Here is a 23,848-nt window from a genome sequence, read left to right on the forward strand (position 1 = left end):
TTTTTCTCTGTTCCCTAGTACTGAACATGCAGTTGGAAAAGTTGGGAGAGAGTTTCTCCTGTAACCACAGCCCACAGGTATATTAATAATCTTTATTTTGTATGGGAAAAATACAGTAGCTGTGCAAAAATAGAACTACAGGACAAGACTAATATAGGACTTGTACAAAGTATCAAAGAAACAGTGAACAATAAATAAGCTAAAGCATAATGATGCAAACTCCAAAAGAATTTGTAAAAATGGGTATGGCTGTTTACAACGTACATAAACCTCTGTACGCAGACAAGACGTGAAAAGTGACTGTCGGGGTGACCACTCCAACCCAACTGCACTCGCAGGAATGTCACAATACCTGTTTATTTTCAGAACGTTCTTGCCAAAATAAAACCTTGTATTTCCTCTGCAAAACTTCACATCATCCTGTCATGCAGCTGCACATACACTTTTCCTCAAACTTCCATCTTCACTCCATCAGTTTCTTGGGTTTCCCATAAAAACACTCACTAAACATTTCATTGCTGTACCTTTTTCACGAATAAACAATAAATCATTTTGCTTTAAGATAGCACCCAAAGGTGATCAGATAAACTATATAAAGTGCGATTATTGTTAATATGCCATAATATTGTGTTCTTCAGTGCAATAACCAATATGGTCAAAGCCTTTCAATACACATGCAAATGTCACTGTTTATTTTACTTGTCTAGTTACTAAAAATAGTTATATTTACAGGTCAAAACATGGCCGCTTATAGTTTGCTCATACACAAATTATTTATGCTTCCTAAATGTACATCATGCAACCCAAATTACATCCCACTAGAAAAGTGATAAAATACTATCTCTGATTAAAAAAAAACGCATACATATACAGATCTGAGTATTATGCAGGTATCCTTCTTAACACTGTTTTGAGAAGTAAGCACTTAAGCGTTATAGAGGCACAAGTATTACGTGAGTGGTGAGATGTCACACAACCAAAAGCCACGATTAAAGCCCTACATAAAAGGAAAGTCTGACTTAATGGCAGAATGTGACGGAAAGGATTTCTCTGCTGGAGGTCCTACCTGGGTGGCTTGATGAGCCCCATCGACTCCTCCTACACACGCTGCTGTTCCAGTTACCGTTAACTGTCCTGGGAGGGCGTGAGCAGCTTCAAGTGGTTGTATCCCGTTGACAACCGGCCAACCTGGGCTGTTTTTTACCCGGACTCAGGCGACCAGCCAAGCAGCGTTCTGTGCAGCAGTTACACCCTGCAACGTTACGAGCGAAGTTTTGCAACCCGGTAAATACACAAGACAACATTTACACATTTGATTCAATGAAGGATCGCTTTGGTTTCACAGAGGTGGTGTGACTGAGGTGCCCATCCTTGCCGCTGTGAGACGGCTGCTTCGGGACGGCGTCCGGGTGCGCGTGCGGAGCGTGCTTGGGTGCTCTGCTGTCCTGACAGCGGGCGGAGATTTGGCACTTGAGCTCCTCGCGGTCCTTCGCTTGCACACCGTTCTGGTTGCCATCTCCTGGGGCAGCACCAGTAGAGGAAGTTTTAGTTTGGTAGTGTTTGACCGAGAACGGCTCAAAATTTGAGGACGGAATGCCCCCAGAAGCAACATTTGTCGATAACCCATCCGCTGCCTGAGAGTGCCACGTGCGGCTGGACTGGGCGTTCTGCTGCTGGGACCTGGCGGTCTTATCTGTGATTCCCATGAAGGGGGTGCTGCGAGGTCTGTGCTCAGCGGCCACGCCCTGTGCCTGCGCAGCACTGCTCTCCTTGAGCCGCACGTCCGGGCCCTTCGCGCCCTCTGAAAAGCCACCGGCTGAAGTGAAGCTGCTGGTTAAGCTGGCGAGAATCGCACTGCCGGCTGGAGAACCGCAAGAGCCGCCGCTCACAGGACCCTGCTGCCGGCCCTCGCTGAGACCCAGGGCAGTGGGGGCTGCCAACCTGTCGGTGGCTTTCGGCTTAGCGGCGGCAGGGTGAGGGGAGAGGGTCTCGTTACACTGCGGGTGGGAGCACTGGCTGGGCCCCAGCTGCTCCCCACCCCGGTCAGAGCCAGCCCCCGCCGAAACGGGCGGCACCAGCGTGCTTGTCCCATCGCCGTGCTGCACTCTGGCGCGCCGGGCCAGCACGGGGCTCTGGGGGAGATGCTGAAAAGGGGGTTGTGTCTTTGCGTTGCACTGACTGCTTCCCGGCTTTGATCCAGGCTGGACGGAGCCCAGGTGCTGATTAGTTTTTACGATCTGGGCCTGCTTGGTTGGCTGCAGGATGAAGCCCGGCTCTCTCAGGTATTTACTGCCCGTTCTGCTGGGAGGGGACACAGATCGAGCCGCCTGCTGAGCGCCCTCCTGAAGGCTCCTGCTGTGTGATGCAGCAGCCGAGGAACGCTGCAGCCTTTGCAGAGAGGAAACAGATTCATCAGGGTGTGGCAGTTCCTCCTCCCTGTCCTGAAGATCAAAATTATCATTCATGCCTTGGGTGACGCCCTCCTCCTCATTATCAGAGTTGTTAATCTGCTGCAGTAGCTGTGGAGACTGACGCTTCTGTTGCTGTGTTCTCTGGAACTGTTTGCATTCCTCTTCCACTCGAGCCAGGAGACGTTTTATCTCTTGATTGCTAGGACAGAGCTGTGTGGCTTCACGTAAGTCAGCAAGAGCAGCAAGCAGCTTTCTGTTTAGGGCGGGGAAAAAAAAAAAAAAAAAGAGTAAACAATAAAAACTTGGGGCAAATCTGAATCCCAGCATTGCTGACTACTAGCCCACCTCTGCCAGCTTCAGAGAAATACTGTGATTTGTCATCTCCTGCTGCGGGTGGTGGATGTTCTACCCAGGAAATTCTTTCCTAAGGTGAAAGCACAGGCCCAGCCCTAAGCCCGTCCCCTGGACTGCCCTGGCTGAGTCACCCCTTCAGAGCGGGTGACCTGCTGAACGCTGCTCGCGACCACTGACCGTCCCATCCTGCTTGGGAAGGACAGTGAATCCAGGAGGCACCTCGCCCTGTACTTCAACTATACCACTGCACTTCGGTATTTTTCCAGCTTCAGGAGATGGTTCCTCCTCTCTCCCCTTGTTTTTACCTTGAACTGCTGCTAATGCTTCAACATATCATGTCCTAAAAAAACCACCCGGTTATTCTTGGTAATAAAAACTCAGTGCTGGAGTTTGGTGGCACACTGCTGGCAACATTCTGCTGAGTCCACATGGAGCAGCAGTCCCATTCACTCTACACTTCAAATAATCCCTATTCATTTCGGTTTGTTACTTTCTGGACTGCCTAATAATTACCAAAATGAGTATTCAATATTGCTTTTGGGGGTTGATTGACTTTAACTGATACAGAGACTTAATAGAGATGAGAAGTGCACACGGAACTTTTTCTTTGCAAATTCCAAATACAACCAGCAGAAAAGAAAGAGTAATTGAAAGTGTTAGGAAGTTAAAAACAGCTGTGCAAACGATGCACAGAATCAAACAGTACCTGCTGTTCCTCTTGGCTCTTGCTCTAGCATAATAGGCTTCGTAAGACTTGGGTTTCAGATCCAGTGCTTTGGTGGCAAACTCCTCAGCCATACCGAAGTCCTAATAACATGAACAAACGTGCTCATTACACCCTGACAATAAAAGCAAGCCACGTGCTCTTTATTCTGGCACTGCTTCACAGGTGCAGATAGCTTATGCAGTACAGAAAGCCACCTTTATCAGTTCCCAAGAACAGGTATTTTCTGAAAGGCTGAGAACAGCCCTCATCTTGCTAACCTTGTCTCTCATGTCTAAGGAAAACGGGCTCCAAGGTAGCTAAAAAGCAACGTTACTATAGAGAAGACAGGGTTGTTTTCAACCCAAAGATGTTAAAATGCTAGAAGAGACTGCACGTTTAACAGGATGACTACCTCGAAAGCAAGGCTTTAAAATGTGTTTTGAAAAAACAGCCAGTTAAAGACCTAGAAAAATCAGTAGATGGGTTGGACTAGTCCAGCGCTTTCTTTGATGAGGTATGTGAAATTTTTAGAGAAGAATTGCACTAGACATAATATATTTGGTGTTCATTTAAGAACACAGAGTAAGAGTTTAGTAAATTGCTGGTTAAACTGAAGACTGGAATTAACAAAGGGTTGAGCTGGGGGCACAGATGGCTATGGGGAAGAGGAAGGCAGAAGCAAGTCTAATTTTTGTAACAGCCGTGCACAGTGCAGGGTGTTCACGATGCTGAATTGTATCGAGCACGATGATACAGGAGGTTGGAAAGTACTGACACCAAAAACCATCCTGAGGTACCACACAAGAGCAGAGTAGCACGATGAACTTGAGCTCTGGGTGCAAGGTGAGGCAGGTCACGTTCAGCAAAAGGTAAATGGGAGTTTATCAGTGGGGTATGGTAAGAAACCCGCGCACACACGCACTGTTAGTTGAAAAAGCCAAATCTGACGTCAGAAGGCGGCGACAGAGGCAGTTCTGTAGCACAGAAAGGAAAGGATTAGTGCTGCTGTGCAACGCAGCGGCAGAACTGCCTCTGCGAAGTCCTGGACACCTACGGTTAGAAGTTCTTCAAACTGGAGCAGATGCCAAGAACAACTTGGATGAGCAGGGAATTAAAAAGTTACTGTTTGAAAAGAAGGAACAGTGCAAGATACATTCAGAAAATCAGAACTTTTTGCCCTGATGGTCATTCAGGCTCTGACCAGCACCTGATGCACTGGGGAAGGCACAACCAACCAGCACATACAACACAGCCGTAGCTGTCAGCTGTGCTGTCTGGTAACAAGGGGTAGTGGTGGGGGCATTCTCCATTTAGTCTTTTAGAAATACCCAAACTATCCAGCAGTTCATCATTCCAAAATAACTGGGTTACATAAGAACAGCTGTAATAGATCCCTCAAGGCGACATGGCCTCACCTTACGAGCCGTCCCCGTTTGTTGACACAACAAAGCCCAAAATCAGGATACAGTGAAAAGGATTCTAAACCAGCAAAAAATAAGTGCCCAAGTACAAACTCAGTAATGCAGCAGAACAGAAGTCTTAAGTTTCGCAGTGCCAGAGAGGCAACAGCTTAACAGCAAGAGCTTACATTTGTTTTTCGGCGACATCGTGATAGATTTAGGTATAATGACACTCTCAGCTCATTGAATGCTTTCATTTCTTCTCCAAATCCTTCCCTTGGAAACTTCCTCAAGGCATACTGGTAGCGCTGTGCTGCTTCCTTCATCTTGCCTTTCTACAAATTTAGGGAACAAGAGGCTTTTCACTAACCCAGAATATTGCAATACTATTGCAAGAAAGCACATTTATACTTGACATCTACCAAGTAGAAAACACAGAGCCAGATTTTTTAAAAAAATAAATATATAAAGTAGGAATTACGCTTACACACAGACACAATGAGAGAACTTGCACATTAACTACAGTTTGTGTTTGTTTCTAAACCCCTACCTTTAATGGTATTTCACCAGGCTAATATTGGCATTAACAATTACTACCTGAAAAAATCACGTATGTACAAGTCATGATTTCTGTCTTTACTTTCTTAAACAGAGCAGTCACGTATCTGGTGATGCAGCTGATCAAACTCTAAGGCCTAGATGCTCGTCAAGGAGCTATCCTTGAGGAGGAGCAGAGGGGGCTGGGTGGGAGAGGGCAGCCGCCACTGCCGCTGTGCCCGAACAGGCCAGCCAGCCCCTGCCAGAGCCACGCCGTGTCCCCTGCCCATGGTGTGAGCTTGTCCTGCTGCCTGACAGAGCACAGCAAGGGCACTAACCCACCCCTCACGGCTGCCCGAAGGGTCCACCCTTGCACTGGAAATGTTCAGACTCTCCAAGAGATCCTTGGAGAACATCTCCATAATAAAATGAAGATTTGAGATGGTTTTGCTAAAAACAATTAAATCCTCCTAGTATGATAAGAAAAGCAAATCTTTTAGTTGACAGACAAAGAAATTTTTCTCTTTACAGATATTTTACAAGTTAATTTCTTTACATAAACATTGAGTGATTTTTATTATTTAATTCAGCTTAACACTCAAAGTGGTGAAAATTTACTGTTGAAACTGGCAAGGAAAATATTTAAAGTTTATCTTATTTTATTTGTCTGGAGAGCTGGTAAGTAGTTACTGCATACTGTGACCACACTCAAATCTGTGTTACTCTGCAAAATAACTGTCCATTTAGAACACCTGGGCAAACAGATCCACGTAGTTTAACAAGCTAAGTGACATACCGCGGCTCTAGCAAGTCCATTCAAATTACTGTACTAAAATTAAGCACTCTAAGAATAGATACCAGCAGCAGGGAACTCAACCTCTTGTAACAAACTGTAAAGCACGTCAGTACCATGTCCTGCCGTGCTACCCCGTGGTCTCAGAGTCTGGGCAGGGGTCAACCTGTGGAGCAACTCGAGGAGAAAGTGAAGGAAACGAATTGGTGCTGGTGGCGTGAGGGCACCTTCTCCCGGAGCCGCTGGGGAGTCGCGCTCCATGCACCCCGACGGGACACGGGATGACAGAACTGCCCTGGCAGCGTGACATTGGTTACCTTTAGGCTGAAAGATGTCCCATGCTTAGAGGTACCTGCTTGGATATAAAGTTCTAAACCCATTTCAGGATCAATAAACTTGATCAATTATTCAGACTTATTCATAAGGCTCCTGCACACAATTTGGGAGAACCTGATTCCTGACAGCGAAGTCTCGAGGGTCTCTCCTCTGCACCATGCAAAGCCATCGGATACAGACCAGAGATCAGAGACACGTGGCTGATAGTTGAGGGCCCATATAAAAAGCCCCTACACATTACAAATCTTGTAGCTAGAACAGAGTTTGAATGATGCTTACAGAAGCTGTTCAGCACTGTGCTGCACTAGTGAAATAAATAACAGGTGTATCACAGTTCACAAAAATAATTCCAGTCTCTCTTCCGAGCAATATATCACCACTAGTAAAAATAATGTATCAAAAGAGTTGTCACTTTCCTCATTATATATTTAAATCGCACACAAAAGAACATTAACCTGAAGAAAAGGATAGGCCTGAATGTCACTTAATTCAACAAGGCACTCTCAAACAAGCACCCTAGATTCTGAGTTGCTCTTAAGAAGCAACTGACTGCTACAAATGTTCACAGAGCAACTTGCTCAACAGAAAGAAAATATACTTAAACAAAATCTACCTTTACATTTTCATTTATTTATTTTACATGGGAGTTTTCAGTGACTCTTTCCCAGAGTTCTCAGGATTTCTTGGTCTCATTTCCATAAGAGGATGTGCAAGTACACATCTTGTTTTAACAGAAAACGAGGTATAAAGAACTTTAATCTACCTTCAAACAGAAGTCCAATTATAATGTTCTGCTATTGGGAAAAAAAAAATCTACTTACTTTGTACAGTATGTTTCCTTCTTCCATCAGTTTCTGCAGCAGAATAAGGAGAATATCGGGTTTTGAAGTGGCCATTGCCCACGCTGCATTTCCTGCAAGTTAAATTTTAACGCTCTCTGACAAAAGGGAAGAAAGTGCGTTTCTGGTGTCTACTCACACTAGAAAGCCTAATCCTACTTCAGTAGATATTTCACCTGTGTGGAACTATCATTATTATTATGTGCAAATGTATTTAAAATACATATATATCCATACCTGCCCCTGCTGCCCCACACAGACAGCAGCCAGGTATTAAATGGTCCGATTCATTTTACCCCTGGTCCAAAGCCAGTATAGGACAGTATGGAAGTCATGGTAAAGTTCAGGCCTAAGTAAGGGTCGTATTTGATCATACTTAGTACCCAAATAATAATAAATGATAATTTAAAGGTACTACAGATTCAATAATTATTGTGTACACATCTGCACCATCTACTTGTCTACTGATTTGGACTTACATTTTTTGCCCACCCTTTGCAAAAATGTAAAATTCTCTAATTTATTAAAAGAATGTTATTTAAATGTTAAACTTCTTGATCTAAATCATTAAAAGTGTCAGACTTGAGTATCACTAATAGTGTAGCCATAATTTTCCTGTTTAAATATATCACGATAGAGTAACCACGTGGAGACTGACTCCTCCAGACCTCCTCATCAACATACACCAAAGAAAGGAAATGAATAAAATAACTTGCATTTCCTCACTTCTGAAGTGAGTCTTGAGTGTCTGCCTTTAAAAGAAAGGGATTGATTTCTCTTGAGCGGGCATCTCAAAGCATAAAACCTGCAAAAATCTAGTGTGTAATTCAAGATTGATGTATTTATTTAATCTACTTCACAGGAATGACAGTAGTTCTAGCAGAGCAGCTATATGGCTGTTTCTCTTGAGTACAGGGTAGTTTCACTCACCCAGTTTAGCTCCTTTCCTCAGCAGCATGACCACTACTGACGTATTGCGACAACCGATCGCTCTGTCCAGTGGCCGCATGCCGCTGTGGTCAACGTGCTCAATCATTGCTCCTTTCTCTACCAAATACTGCACCTGTGAAAAGAAACAAGACAAGCCTGGTAACATCATTTTTGGTAGGAGAGGCAGAACAACACAATGTGTAAGCTACCACCTGATCTTCCTTGAAGTATACCAAGTACAGCTCCAGAGTGTGCTCCAGCCACTTTAAATCCACTGAAGACAACATCATGGGAATGCCACCCAACTGCACCGAAGGGGAAATAAAAAAATAACACCACCCAGATTCCAGCGTAATTGTCCATCAGCAGTACTAATTGGAAGAGCAATATATGCAGAGGAAATGACAGCGATGGCAGGTCTGATGTAAGCAATAGTTCTTTCCCATAACCACTGCTCGCCCAAATGTGACTGGCAGCAACCTCATAAGGAAAGAGGCATCAACAATCCTTCCCACTGCCAGGCCCCCAACGCTGCTGGCCTGCTGAGCCATCTCTTCATTACTGCTATTCCAGCTTTGTCTGTTGCCCTAGCCCAAAGATCAGGCTGCTCGGTCACATGAGCCACTGATGTGGCCAGTCTACCAGGTGAGCTGGCAGTCGGGGCTGCTCCAGCACAACAACCAACAGTGACATACGGACAGGGCCTGGGTATCCCTCATCCCCAAGCAGGAATGGTCCCTCTTCAGGCACCCAGCGTTACTCAGAGACACTTGCAGCGGCAGTAATAGCTCCACATTGTGACTTCTGAAACCTGTTAGAGCCAGTACAGAATCTAAGGGCTTATTTACAATTTCAAGTTAATTCTGACTAAGGCTGTAGCAAGTTGTACTGTACAGCAGCATTTTTACTCAAGAACTGCTGTTCTGAAACAGGACATTGTGTACGTGAACTCTTGAAATAAAGGTGCTGGCGAGTTTGAGAGGCTGCAACGTGCTCTTCCTTCTGGGTCCCTGGTGAACTCCTGGCCTGTCTGTAAGCACCAGCAGGCTTGGGCACGGCCCTCTGAGCAGTTTGCGGAAACGGCATTCCTAGCTGGTCAGGCTTCTGAATCGTGCTTAATTACTGAGTTTTGAAGCATGAGAACAAAAATAGGCAATCACTTAAAAAATCTGTGATTTTAAGATATAGAGGATTTTAAATCACAGACTTTAAACTTATTGTATCTTTTTATATCAGTTACTGGCATGGTCCATTTCAGATTCAGAAAAACTTCACCTAAAACACCTTAAATTCTTGCACTGTAACGTTTATATAGAGGAAGAAGGTAGTATGTTAGAAAGGTACAGGACTAAAAAAGGCACTTCAGTTGTCCTGTTGCTGAAATGACCTGTGGAACAAACTGAGAAGAACTGAATTTCCACCTCAGGCCTTGTATTTCCATATATACAGGCTGGATAGTAACAGTGAGATGTGCTCAGTGCCAGAAAGCATCAGGATTTCTAACAGTTCTCTGCCTGTCACACAAAGCATATAAGATACTCAAGGACAAGTAATGATGCCTTATGATGGGGAAGCAAAAGCTTTCTGCATTTCATCTGTTCTGGCAGTATTATTCTTCTTCCCACATCTCCCACTTGGGGTCTTTGCTCCACTAAGGCACCCAATTGACTGGGACCATCTCAGGTTACCTCGATGGGTTTGCAGAGGCTGAAAAAAGGTATTTTCCTTTCACGTCCCACAGGCGCTTTTTTTTTTTTTTTTTTAAATTCCAGTTCATCCAACACAGAAATTGTAAATGCTACTTTTTACTGAGATTTAACACCCTCACAATGAAGTAAAACAGCATGCTGTAAAACCTAATAGCATAATGCTGGACTTCTACCACAAGTACCTGGGTACTAAAACCTTATATAGAGAAAGATCCTCTGAGTGAACACTTGCACCAGAGTCAAGATACCAGCAGTGTAAGCATCTTGGCTACTTCCTCAACCTTCACTTCTATTTTGGTTGGCAGTATTTTTTCCTAAGTTTTGTATTATGAAAATTCAATACGTGCTTAGTTTTTCTACTAGTTAGCTCTACTTACAATATCAGCATCTCCATAAAAAGCTGCCAGGTCTAGGGGTGTTCGTCCATTTTTGTCTGTCTGATCAGTTGTTGCACCTTTCTCAACTAAATACTGAACCACTTCCCTGTGGCCCTTTAGACATGCCCAGCTCAAAGCTGTCAGTCCTTCTTTATCCAGAGATGAAATAGTTGCACCTGTAAAATGAATATTAACTTTGTTACGAAGATGTCCTGTTTCATAAGCAAAATTACCTAACTCACACAGATGCAGTCTCTGGTACAGCTGTGCAGCCTTGAACCACTATTTATTTTCTACCTTCAGAAAGCAGAAATTCCACAGTGCTCAAGTGTCCTTCACAAGAAGCCACCATAAGTGGAGTTCGGCCTTGCTTGTCGCTTAAATTCACATCAGACCCATGCTCCACTAGAAGTTTAGCAATCTGAAAAAGAAGAGAGCAATTTAAAAATAAATGAGCAGATTTAAATTTTAGCCATAACAGCATCCACTTTTAAAGAAGAGGACTAAGATGTTATTTACAGCAATCATTGAAAATCCTGCACAACTCAAGTCTTAACTGTTTGCAATTTGGGGCCTTCCCCTGACAGGAGTTGGCCAGCATTGGGAGGGCACCTGACTAAGGTTCTCTCTCCATTAATACAGAAGCAGCAGAGACGATATGAAATTGCCTCTGTTCTTGGTCTAGGAAATAAAATATTTAAACTCCCATGTATTATTTTTCAGGTAGATTATAATTAAGGTTGTCATGCATCCGATGTACTTCAGAATCCTTTGTATTACTTTAAATAACTTCAAGAGCGAGCTGCTGAACACATCCCTTTGAAGCTGATGCAAATTAGAAAATTTACGCTCATTTATTACAGACTAGAAATGGGAAGAATCAAGGACCGCTTCCCAGAGGAATCCATTTTATTTGCAGAATTGTGCCAGACCTGCCAGTGCCCCTGCCGTACTGCACAGAAAAGCGGAGGAATCCCCCTCCTGTTAGCTCTCGTCACAACTGCTCCGTGTTCAAGAAGTAATTCACAGACTTCCAGTTTTCCTCTTCCTGCAGCAGCTGTCAGGGCTAAAAAAAGCATTTTCATCAACATCAGCTCTTTGCTGTTTTACCACATCTTTTGACACATGCACACTATGCGAGTGTTACTGAATCCCCGGTTTTTCAACTCAGCTGCTCCACAAGATTTTCATAACTATTTTCAGACTCAAATGGATTAGTCGGAACCAGGTTAAGTCAGTAAGCCATACACATACTCTGGTAAATAAAAAGATGATTCTCAGAGACAACAACTGTATCATGTGCATAGCGTGTAGGTTAAAAGGAATCTTTATGAAAATTTTGGATAAACCCACCAGGCTGTGGCAGTTCTAGTTCCTTTTCATTAATAATTTTTTTCATGACAAGAAAGCTTCATCCATTGCCATCAGGCCCTTCCCAAAGGTGAAGATGGTAACAGTTCTGGGATTCAACAAAGGGACTGTAACTCAGGTTTCAGGAAGTACTACTGGTCACTCAATCCCCAGCAGTGATGTATTATTAAACATCTTTACAAGTCCAGGGGACCTGATGAGATGCATCCGTGGGTCCTGAGGGAACTGGCAGATGAAGTGGCTCAGCCACTGTCCATCATATTTGAGAAGTCGTGGCAGTCCAGTGAAGTTCCTGCTGACTGCAAAAGGGGAAACATAACCCCTATTTTTAACAAGGGAAGAGAGGAATACCTGGGGAACTACAGACCAGTCAGTCTCACCTCTGTGCCCAGCAAGATCATGGAGCAGATCCTCCTGGAAACTGCTGGGGCACGTGGAAAATAAGGAGGTGACTGGTGACAGCCAACACGGCTTCACTAAGGGCAAATTGTGCCTGATGGATCTGGTGGCCTTCTAGAATGGGGACTCTTGATCAGGGGGTGTAGGGATAGGACGAGGGATAACGGGTTTAAACTGACAGAGGGCAGTTATAAGGAAGAAATTCTCCCCTGTGAGGGTGGTGAGGCCCTGGCACAGGTTGCCCAGAGAAGCTGTGGCTGCCCCCTCCCTGGAAGGGTTCAAGGCCAGGTTGGACGGGGCTTTGGGCAACCTGGGCTAGTGGAAGGTGTCCCTGCCCGTGGCAGAGTGGTGGCACTGGGTGGGCTTTAAGGTCCCTTCCAACCCAAACCACTCTATGATATTTAGATCTCTGCAGAAACTCTGTATCTTGGACGATTTAGCTTAATTCTGCAGTAGTTAAAATTGCTTTCCCTGTTTTTCATAGTGAAAACCACAGGAGGTTATCAATCAGCAGTTCTAACTCTTGTGTGTTAACTCTTGCTCTTATCGTACATTCTCCAGTACACAAGAGACATCAACATTCTAGTTCACCTTAAAAATGTTTTTTGAACTGAACAGTGTACCTTGTCAAGAGCAAGTGCTCCTGACCTCTAACTCACAGTAACCCTGCAGCTTTTAAAGAGACAGATGCTCTATCAGAAGACACCTCTTCAGCCCTGGCTGCAAACCCCAGAGCATCGCCACTGTGCCCAAACCCGCGCAGCCCAGCGACGGAGCAGTCCAACACTGTAGAGCAGCACCTGTGTCCAGGCAGCACAACAACACATGTGATACGATCTTTACTGTAGAGATTCATGAGATACAAATACTGCACACCTGTGTTCACAATATATGGCTTAGGAGAAAGCAGGTATTTTCCACACATTTGGCACTAATGTTTTGTGACTCTGTGCAGCACCATAACGCTGAGGCGTTGCTGTAAGGCCATGCAGTTAAACAACTCACCACCTTCCCCTATAGCTTATTATACTCCTTGCTTTTCACTGTGACACTCACTGAAGCTTGAAAATATTTTCCTCATCATGATTTTTTCCCCTCTTTCATTTCACTCGCATCAACTTATTGTGTGTTTTAAATGGAGCTTGAAATTAATTTTTGTTGTTGTTCTTTGTGTTGAAGCATCATCAGTAATGTTAACCTGTTTAGAAAATGGGTTCACGTGCTAACTTCTGCAAGAATCAGCAAAGGACTTGCACCTCCACTTTCTAAATCCTAACAGTATATTTTCCAATAAGTGGGTCAAATTGTGAATTTCTTGTTACTCATTTTTTATCATTTTGAAACATGATATAAAGTAGAATTTTTAAAAATTCCAATGGACGCTGAAAGTAAATTAAATTACAAACACTGCAGGAAGTAGTAAATTCATCATTCTTTTTAAGAACAATACCTAACCCATTCACTCTTTACTCACTGATGCTTCACTGTTACAGTTACATCAACTGTTCAGATCTGAACAACTAGAAAGTAACTGTTACAGATATCAATATTAAAGGCAAACCAAACTATCTTGTTCAAAAACTTCACATTTTTCATTCCATCAGTACCAGCATTTTAGCTCATGGTGTAACTAACATTACAGCAACAATCTAACTATCAGGTATAAGATGACTAAACAATTGCTCCAGTCAGCTTAACATCAGGACTAAACCCTGCTCAGGAATTCCAACTATTCCACTCAAAAGGATCACCTCAATATGCCTAATGGCACTCTGCAGAAGTTGACAGCAGCCAAATGATGCTATTTTCTATCACTTCTACTAGACAGTAAGTAATGCCCCAAATTAGCTAATCTGTACAGAACATATGAGGCTGGAAAAACATCTGAGACGTCTTTAACCTAAGATCGTCCTTTCCAACTAAGACATAATAATGTGGATTTTGAAAAGGGTAAACTAAGAAAATTTAGAAAACAGGCTTTAAAGTCTCCCAACCCTACATCCTCTCATATCATGTGTCACGTGATTTTTTTTAAGCTGCTCCACTTTAATTTGCTATTTAACTTGCCTTGAACCTGTACTTCATATAAACATGGCCTCAGCTACACCAGAGGGATAAGGTGCTGGGAACGGCAGCGATGATCTCTTTCCCTCTGACAGACTCACAGTATCAAATGCTACTGACAGCCTCCAAGATGAGCAGAACCCACTTAGGATTCACAGACTCACAGAATCATCGAGGTTGGAAAAGACCTTGAAGATCCTCCAGTCCAACCATTAACCTCACACCGACCGTTCCCAACTCCACCAGATCCCTCAGCGCTGGGTCAACCCGACTCTTCAACCCCTCCAGGGATGGGGACTCCCCCCCTGCCCTGGGCAGCCCATTCCAACACCCAACAACCCCTTCTGCAAAGAAATACTTCCTAAGAGCCAGTCTGACCCTGCCCTGGTGCAGCTTGAGGCCATTCCCTCTTGTCCTGGTGCTTGTTCCTTGGCTCAAGAGACTCATCCCCCCTCTCTGCACCCTCCTTTCAGGGAGTTGTAGAGGGCAATGAGGTCTCCCCTCAGCCTCCTCTTCTCCAGACTAAACCCCCCCAGTTCCCTCAGCCGCTCCTCGTACGACATGGGATTCAAGTAGATACCAGCACTACAAATATGAACAGAAACAAGCTGTTCCTGAGCATGTTAATACATGAAAAGGAATGATCTTTAAGGTTGTTCTATGCTGTTTCAAGGTGCAATGGATTTTCCCTTTTTAAAACAGGCATGCACAAAACACACAGCTCCTCACTCTATCTGCCTCATACTTCTAAGTTTTATCACTATCTAGTTCCATATCACGGTCCCATTTCCAAAGACAGCAAAAACCACGCAGTGCAATGCAAATCTAAGTTCACCCACACAAAGACTCCAGCAGCATATAAATTAGCATCCTTTCCACATACAGTTTTTACGTTCGATAACTGAAGAGTAGTATTTCACGGACTGCTAATCCTGTGGCTATCCTGACTCACTCTACATGTTTTTCTTGTCCCAGACTTAGTGCTCTGTATCTCAGAGCACAAAAGTGCCACAGGGAACTGCTCATAGTTCTCTGGACTTGGACCTTCACCTCCATCACAAGTTAGGACTGCATAAGGAAGCATTTACTTAATGAGTAAAGATTCCCAATACATCAAGCAAGAATTTCAATACAAAACGTTGACAAGAAAAAATTAAAGGAAAATTAATTTAGAAACAGCTATATGTTTTTTGGAATTCATTGGATTTGCAACAAGAGTTTTGTATATGCATAGGAATAAAGCACATTTGCTTCTCCAGTCTGTGGAGAGGCTACTGACAATCATGAAGAGAGACCATTTCCCCACCTGCCTGGGTAATCTCAGCTGATTAAACGATATCAAGATGCTGCTCATATGGCAGAACAGGAAACTTTCAGCTGCAGGCTGCACAGCTTACAGTCTGTCTTTAAAAAAACTTTGGCATTTCCCATACATACAAAGACATGTCTTTTCATCCATTGCCTAATTAGAACAAATGAGGCAACTGCCTAGCATTTCCTGAAAGCAAATGAGATTTTTAAAAAAGTCCTCAAACAGATAATCCTATAAAATTCTACTCTGAAGCTTGAAGCACTGTATTTCCACAGACAATTTTCAATTTAATTAGAAAGTCAGTAATTTACAATAATCTTAATATAAAATAACTCTTCAATACATAAGTAGATTTAATAAGCTGAAAACTCTATACTTATGCTTATAAACAGCATTTTATTAAAGCTGGTATTTTCCCATGACTTTCATCTCAGAAAATTAAATTTAAAAAAATGAAATTAAGCCCTCTTACTTCTTAAATGAGGGAAAATGAGAAAGGCAATAAATACCTGTTTCTCCCCACAAGGCATCGGTGTCATTGATGTCTACTTCGTGACCCTTGGCAATTGTCAAGATGTAACAAAGCACCTGCCGAAACCAGCAGAGACGTTGCGAGTCACAAAACCCAACAGCTGTCACTTGCAACAACTTTAAAGAACAGATTCTTGATCTTATAGCAATTAAAAGATACATTTAAAAGAATGTTGAAATGGTTTTACTGAAGAGATTTTGGCACATCGCTTTTAATACATACACAGGAAATTCCATCAGCCTACTGTGATCTTTATTCAAGTATCTTTACCTACCGATTACTTTTATATCAAGGTTATTTTCCCAATGAGCAGAAGACATACTTGTATTACCTAAATATCTAAAGCATTTTGAGTATTTCTTATGTATTTACTTCTAGCGTTCCTTTTACTGCATGATAGTGTAATACTGACAAGCACTTCTTTTATCATATACATGCATATGATCCCAAATTTCTGTCTTTAAGTGACATTAAGCTGAAGCAAGCTGAAGTCTGTTACCTGACATGTGCATCAGGTTAAAAAGTTAAGCATGTGCAAGTATGTGCAACATACAATTTGTTATACTATGAAAAAAAAATTCAACCTGAAGTAGAAACATACTAGGGTGGATCACTGATACAGAATATCATCATTACCACTGGAGATTTAGAACAACTTCCAAGAACAGAGAGGAAAAGGTAGACAGAAATTTAAATATAAACAAATCCTGAAGCAAATGGTATTATTGGATAATTAACTACAGCATTTAAAATAGCTGCTAAGAATTCATACTACTTTAAATATCAGAAGTTTCAACAGTTCTGCTTTCGAAAAAAGATAGCTGCAATCACTGTTGTACAATTCTCATAAATTCAAACAGATTTAGAAATATTCAAACTCTCAACCTACCTGACAGTGCCCCATACTGGAAGCGGCCGTTAGAGCTTGCTGCAGTGCCTGGCTTTTTCTTAGTGAATTTTGTTCTTGGGAAGGAGTTACCCAAACAACATTGAGCAAGTATTCAAGGATATCACGATGCCCTCTCAATGCACTATGGACCAAAGCACACTGGCCTTTCTTGTCTACATAGTCAGCCTGCAATGGGGGGAAAAAAAATAATGTTCAAAGTCAAAAAGTCCATGGAAAGGAGAGGCTCCTAAGCACTGCGAGAGAGCAAATGCCACTCCTGTCTTCAAAAAGGAAGATCTGGGGAATTACAGGCCAAACAGCCTCACCTTAGTTGCTGGGAAGGTGATGGAAAAACTAATCCTGGAAACCATTTCCAAACATATGAAGGAGAAGAAGGTGATTGGGAGCAGTCAGCATGGGTTAACGAGGGGAAGCCATGCTTAACCAACCCGACAGCCTTCTGCAACGAGGTGACTGGCTTGGTGGATGAGGGGAGAGCTGTGGATGATGCTATCTGCCTCGACTTTAGTGAGGCTTCTGGCACCATCTCCCAGAACAGAGTCACAGACAAGCTGATGGAAGAACAGGTTACATGAGTGCTCAGGAAGGTGGACCCAAAACTGGCTGAACGGACAGGCCAGAGGGTTGTGATCAGCGGCGCATGGAAAATCCTTCATGGAAGTCTGTGTAGATGTTCTGGACTCCCCCACTGCCCCATCCCGTGTTAATTATATACTTTTGTAATCAGCAATGTTTTCTTAGGCCTTTGCATGATTTTCTGGGCTGCAAACATTGTGATCTTTGTGCATCAGCTTACCTTTGCACCTTTTTTGTACAGCAGTGAGACTATGTTCATGTGACCTGCAGCTGCTGCATAACTAAGTGCTGTCATCCCATTTTCTGAAGTTCCATCAACAGCAGCTCCAAATTCTAGTAAAAGAGTGACCACTTCTTCATGTCCAAGGTGTGACTGAACACACAGCACTGGAGCATTATTTAGTACTTCAGTCCTATAATTCACATTTGCTCCTGCCAAGATCAGCAGCCGACTCACCTAAAATTTAATTTAAACAGATTTGTCTGAATTTATTAAGAGACTCTGACATTTTGATTCAGGTACTCCTATATTACTCCCTAATTTTGATGCAGATTTTATTGACAGACATCGACTTTATCACATATATAGCAATAAGAAATCTGTTAGGAAACAGATTATTGTATTGCTGAACTATGGACTCCTAATAGAAGACTCGCCTCTCCTCTGAAACTCACTACTCTCACCACAATTTCATCTGTGTGACTCATTACTACTCTGCAGATTCATGTAATCAACTCCATTAATATAGAACCAGATTGCATAAAAAGCAACCTCGAAAAAATTATCAGAGCGCGCGCGTGTGTGTGTGCATGTACACGCAAACTTCCAATCAGAAGGCTCAGCAGGTGGCTAAAATTGCAACTTGTCAACTTGGGTTTCCCTGTCCATAATCCAAGGATTCAAATAATAGTGCAAAGTTCCGGCATTTTACATCCTTCCACTCTCACAGTATTTCCCCTTTTACAATTCCCTTGATACTCCCCCATACAAGAAAATATGGCTGAAGTCTGCCCAGAAAATCGGGTGGTATGTCTGACCCCCTGAAAATGCATCCACACACTTATCTACGCTACAGCGCGTGGCTACATCAGAATCAGGGTGAAACCCTTCTTTTCATCAAAACTATCAAGGAAAATTGAACTGGACTTTAACAACAGCTTAAAAAAGTACATGAAGACTTGTTATAAAGGAGTTCAGTTACAGATGCACAGTGGTGGGCTTTTTAATTCTAAAGCGTTACAATAATTCTAACATTCATCAACAGAGTTACAGCAATAGTGGCAGACGAAGCACTGACTGTAAAAAAATGCTTCTTTTCTTACCTTCACGTTGGGTGTATAGATGTTTCTCAGAGAAGCCAGGGCTGCAGACAGTCCATCAGTACTATAACCAATCCACAAGGCTTGAAGATGACTGGAAGAGATTCCAGTCCTTTTACTGAGACCCTAACAGAAAAGATACAACAGGAAATCTCTCTATAGGATTAGAAATACTATTTATATCTACATTTCATCAGTAAAAAGAGAAGTAACAATTTTGTCTGTTAGCACTACCAAGTATTTTGCATAAGCTTCTAACAAATTATTAAAGCAAGTCAGAAGAGAATCTCCAAGAGGCATTCATATGAATAAATCATAAACCCTATTAAGCTGCAAGCTTTACCTTAAAAATGTGAGCCTTAAGTATATGATGACCAAGTTCCATAGTTTGCTGGCGGTTTAACTTTCCCTCTTGTCGAGAAAACATGAAAGCCAGTAGAGCATGTCCATTCCTAGTAAAAAGGATTAAGTGAGAACTGCTTTTATAGTTATTCTTCCAGTAAATAACCCAACACATCTGTATGCCTGTCATAACACCTCAACCTTGTCAGACTACTGAAACATACCATTACATCTAAACAAAATTCCTTCCATAACAAAATAATGCAACCAGAAATAAAGGCAAATTTCAAAGTTGAAACACACTCCTAATATCTTTCTACTGCTGCCTCACAAAGGCCCATGTGAGGACCAATGCAGCTTTGGACATGGATTTGCATACTGCTCCTCCTTTGTCTTGTTTCATCTCACGGTCAAAAACTGCAGGTACCTCAGATAAAACATCTTTTAGAAGATCTGAATCCTTTGCAAATTTGAGATAAAATGTGTATTTAGTAATTCTACATCTACACTAGTTGGTGGTCAGTGTTCTGGGAAACACTGGAAATGGCATAACCCTGAGAAAACAAGGTTATCATACACTATACATTTATCAGACTATATGCTGGAACCAGACAATTAACCATATGCTAATTAGACTATTCATGTGGAGATGAAGTTGTGGAGGGCTTCTTGCCCCATCTTCAGAAATTTCTGAACAGAACTTTCCAAAAACGGAAGCTTTAAGTAAGACTAGGCAACACTCCCTGTCTGTCGGAGCACACGCTGTGCCTCAATGGGCCCGGGGTGCAGCCAGCGACGTCAGAAAATGGTTAAGGGCCAGAGTGTGCAACCCGGGTAATTCCACCCACTGAACTGCTCCGGTCACATCCACTCGAAACCACCGAGAAGTCTGGGGCCAGTGATAATTTTAAATGTCAGCATTGTTTATTCTTTTATAAAAGCAAAAAAACTAAACCCCTGAAGAATATGAAAAAAACTGGAAGATGCAGACTGCAAGAATGTGCATGTACAATAACAGCTTACTGTCTCCAATTTAGCTAATTCATGCTCTCTACAACAAAGAAGGTCACATGGAATAACCTAAAACAATGCCATGAGGATATAATTATAGAAGGAAGTGTCTCAGTATTTTTATGTTTAAAAGAGTCCAAATGATCTGTTCTTTCTATTCCTGCACTCTAAATAGACAAGGCAGTGCTGCACATAATTCTCAACAATTTTGCTGTATTAATAACAACATAGTACTCTCGTTTCTCCACAAAGGTAGCAAAGTCAAATGCAAATCTGCAAATTCTCCATAGTAAATTATGCACTGTAACCTCTGACACTTCTGGTCAAGTCTACTTCTAAACACCTAAGTTTTCATTTTGGGAAAAATTAGGTGTGCTTTGTGTTTTAACATTACTGTTTCCTCTCAGCAACTGTTGCAACCAATTACATAAAACATAACTGCATTATTTGAACATGATGTGCTGCAGGTTTCACTTACCTTGGCTCGCATAAGAAGTCAGTATTTTCACCGTCTGCTCTCCAAACAAGCCATTCCCTGAAGGAAGGATGGCAGAACATACGTGTTTTGTCACGTCTTTTTATCAGAAAACTCGAAAGGGCTTCCATCCTTTGGCTGAAGTCTTCCCATTGTTGTTCACCATTTATTTGGCCTGCATTAACAGCCTGGAAAATCTGGTCATCTGTCATGGGATGTAGGGATGCCAATACCACGTTCAGTATTGGCAGGGCTCGCTCAAAAGCAGAGTTTGTCATGAACTTCATATTGCACTGAAGTAAGTACAGTTCTGAGAGAGACACTGGAACAACCTTGTAGCTTGCACTTTTGATTACTAAGTGACCTTTTTGGAAAAGATCCAGAGTGAGTTTCAAATAGAGATAAGATCCCAGGCTTCTCATGATCAGGTGGTTACTCACTTTCCCAATAATAGCTGCATCAGCTTTTCCATTTAAGGAGATGTTGTTTATAATTTCCTGGCTGTTATTAATTCTGTACTGAATATAAGCATTTAAGTCATCATGAATTTCTTTGTTGTCTGGAAAATTGTCCAAGGATATTGCGATAAAAGGCAGTGAACCTACTACTTCCTATGAGGGGAGAGGGGGGAAAAAAAGAAAGAAAAAATAAAACCACACAGGCATTAACAGTGTTCCAGCACTGAAAACTCAACAATGCATCTTTGCTATATTTCTCTTCTGTAACGAGTATCAGACAGGTTAAAAAGAAATTCAGTATCTCTGCGGTGGCTTTACAACTACTGTCCCCTGATAACAGTTGGAACAGTATTTCTACATTTCATTGTTTTTCATAGGAAGGTCTCAAATATTTTACTGACCAAGCTCAGCGAGGCAACTGAAGGGGGTGAGCTACAGAAATGATCAGTTCGAAATTAAGGGAACAGAAATCAGTTATCAGAATGGGACCCTAAGAAAGAATCTCCTCACTGTTACACCTTCCTGTGACAATGCACCAGAAAGTACCATCCACACATACACAGCCCCACTTATTTAAGGCAAGTACCAAATATGGCACACTCAGACACTTCAACAGGTTTACCTCAACACATTTTGTGTTTATGTAACACAGAACACATTTATGTTTATGAAAATAAAGACCCGAAAGACCTTCTTACAGAGAGACATAAATCAGAAGGGTTTAACAAACTTCTCAACACTTCCACAGCACAAAAAGGAACTCTTTATTCCACTTTAAAGTAGTTACAGGATTTCAAAAAGCTAAACTTTCAGGCTAGTGGGATGTTTTGACCACAGATACACATTTCTCCAGAGGAAACAGTCCCTACTACAGAAATCCCTTGTTAAAAATAAAGATTTAGTGAAGAACTAAACTCACCCGGCAGTTAAATGCCTAGAGTCCTCGTGGTAAGAAGGCAGATATGAACTAAACTCTCAGGAGGCTGTACTGAAGCACACCTGCACCCTTACACTGTCAAAACAGACTTGGAATCGCAGAACAGTCTGGGTTGAAAGGGACCTTCAAAGGCCACGTAGCCCAACCCCATCACACATCCGACTTCCCGCCCTGCACCCTGTCAGCATGGGCACAGAGCAGCTCTGGGACCACCTGCCACACCCGCAGCTGCACCAGGGAAGAGTGCGTGCAGGGCTGGGCTCGGTTCTCCCCCTCCTCCAGGTCTCCTCTGGCAGCCAGGGGCACCTGGTCAGGCAGCAGCACAGGGCTCGAAGGCCTGCAGACAGTGCTGCACCTCAAGCACTGCCAGGATACAGACACAGGGTGCTCACTGAAGTGAAGGAGACTATCTTAAAACAGCCTGGCTAGTGCTGGAAACAAAACCAGGACTTTGTTCAGAACATTGCTGTCCAGTGCAGAAAAATGGGAATTCTGCATGGCCTCACTTAAACACTCTCAGGATTTCTGCAAGTATCTCTTAGCTACTTAATTCTGATAAAATGCTTTAACCAGAAGTTTTGAGGCTGGGTTTTTTTCAGGGCCAGCAAACAGGTCAAGAGATGCAGAGAGATCAATGCTAATAAGGCCAGAAACCAATTTCATCAACACAAAGAGTGGAATTGTGGCTTATCCCCTCCTAAAAAGTGAAAATCCAGAGCTTAATACTATCAGAAATACACTCCAAGTAAACATTGAAGGGAAAATCACTATGGGCTTCCAATTACTTTTTTTTTTTTAACCTTTCAAACATTCATTTACCCATTTCACTCTTGAAGGCCAAGGAAGCAGACTCTGATTTCACCACTTCTTATATTATCAATTCTACTAGCATACTCCAGAAAGTGATTCAAAACAAAAAAGCCCTCCAATATCATACTTGTGCACTGTAAATAAACATGCAACAACAAAAAGAAGGAAGGGAAAAAACCCAAGAGACTTTACTCTGAATTCCTCTAAACCCAGTATTTTCCATAATAATGCAGCTGCACCAACAGAAACGATCACTTAGTCTTTGAGGGTAAGGAGAAAAAGTCAAAAGGTGTTTTTACCTGGAAGTTAGTTCTTACAGTCACAATGAGCTTCAGCCAGGGAGGAAACTTACAGATTATGCTTGTGATAAATGAAGAAAGTGTGTCGCCATAATCAGGTTTATGAAATTCAGCATCATTTAAACCATCTACCAAAATTATGTAGTCTTCCTCAGGAATTTTCTGCTCTGAAATATGAAAACAAAAAAAGGAAAGGATGAATACAAATTCTCCTGCTGACGTACTTTATCCCCAAACTCTGAAGACCAAAAAATAAAAATGTACCTTTATGCACAGCAATACATCTTACGGTATTTAAGTATTATTTAGGAGATTAAGAACAACATTAGGAGATATAAAACAACATTGCCATAAAATGATAAAAAGGGGAAACAATCACAACGGTGTTTTTTACTGCGTTATTATTATGTATCTATTTCACAACTGATTTTAAAAGAGTTAAAGGATGAAACAAGGCTGTAAACATAAGAGATGCGTGGATAGGGGAAGAAGGCGTATGTAGGCTGTTTAAGCTATTAATTAACACTACTTTTACTTATTAGCTATTTTCTTAAAACTTATCCTTTATTGGGCTTACCAAACAAAAATAGTTTAAAATTTGCAAAAATCATAGAGGCATTGGTTTACGCTTTCAGTTCTG

At 42.3% G+C, this 23,848-nt stretch overlaps 1 protein-coding gene across 11 annotated transcripts in view; it reads right to left on the reverse strand.

Moving 5' to 3' along the window:
* Positions 1-78: 78 nt before the first annotated feature.
* The window catches only part of TANC1 (tetratricopeptide repeat, ankyrin repeat and coiled-coil containing 1), an 88,224-nt gene continuing 64,454 nt past the window's right edge, over positions 79-23,848 (reverse strand). For all 11 annotated transcript variants that reach the window (XM_074828393.1, XM_074828388.1, XM_074828390.1 and 8 more), the window contains 15 exons: positions 23,209-23,375; positions 20,708-21,315; positions 19,220-19,328; positions 18,880-19,002; positions 17,777-18,013; positions 16,960-17,145; positions 16,048-16,126; positions 11,325-11,458; positions 10,690-10,813; positions 10,393-10,568; positions 8,307-8,439; positions 7,359-7,450; positions 5,060-5,206; positions 3,472-3,572; positions 79-2,664 (listed from right to left, as the gene is read on the reverse strand). In XM_074828393.1, coding sequence (XP_074684494.1) covers positions 1,305-2,664; positions 3,472-3,572; positions 5,060-5,206; positions 7,359-7,450; positions 8,307-8,439; positions 10,393-10,568; positions 10,690-10,813; positions 11,325-11,458; positions 16,048-16,126; positions 16,960-17,145; positions 17,777-18,013; positions 18,880-19,002; positions 19,220-19,328; positions 20,708-21,315; positions 23,209-23,375 — 3,776 coding nt within the window. In that variant the 3' untranslated portion in view covers positions 79-1,304. The remainder of the gene's footprint in view (positions 2,665-3,471; positions 3,573-5,059; positions 5,207-7,358; positions 7,451-8,306; positions 8,440-10,392; positions 10,569-10,689; positions 10,814-11,324; positions 11,459-16,047; positions 16,127-16,959; positions 17,146-17,776; positions 18,014-18,879; positions 19,003-19,219; positions 19,329-20,707; positions 21,316-23,208; positions 23,376-23,848) is intronic.

The sequence above is a fragment of the Strix aluco genome, chromosome 6 (assembly GCF_031877795.1).
Source record: "Strix aluco isolate bStrAlu1 chromosome 6, bStrAlu1.hap1, whole genome shotgun sequence".
Taxonomy (NCBI): domain Eukaryota; kingdom Metazoa; phylum Chordata; class Aves; order Strigiformes; family Strigidae; genus Strix; species Strix aluco.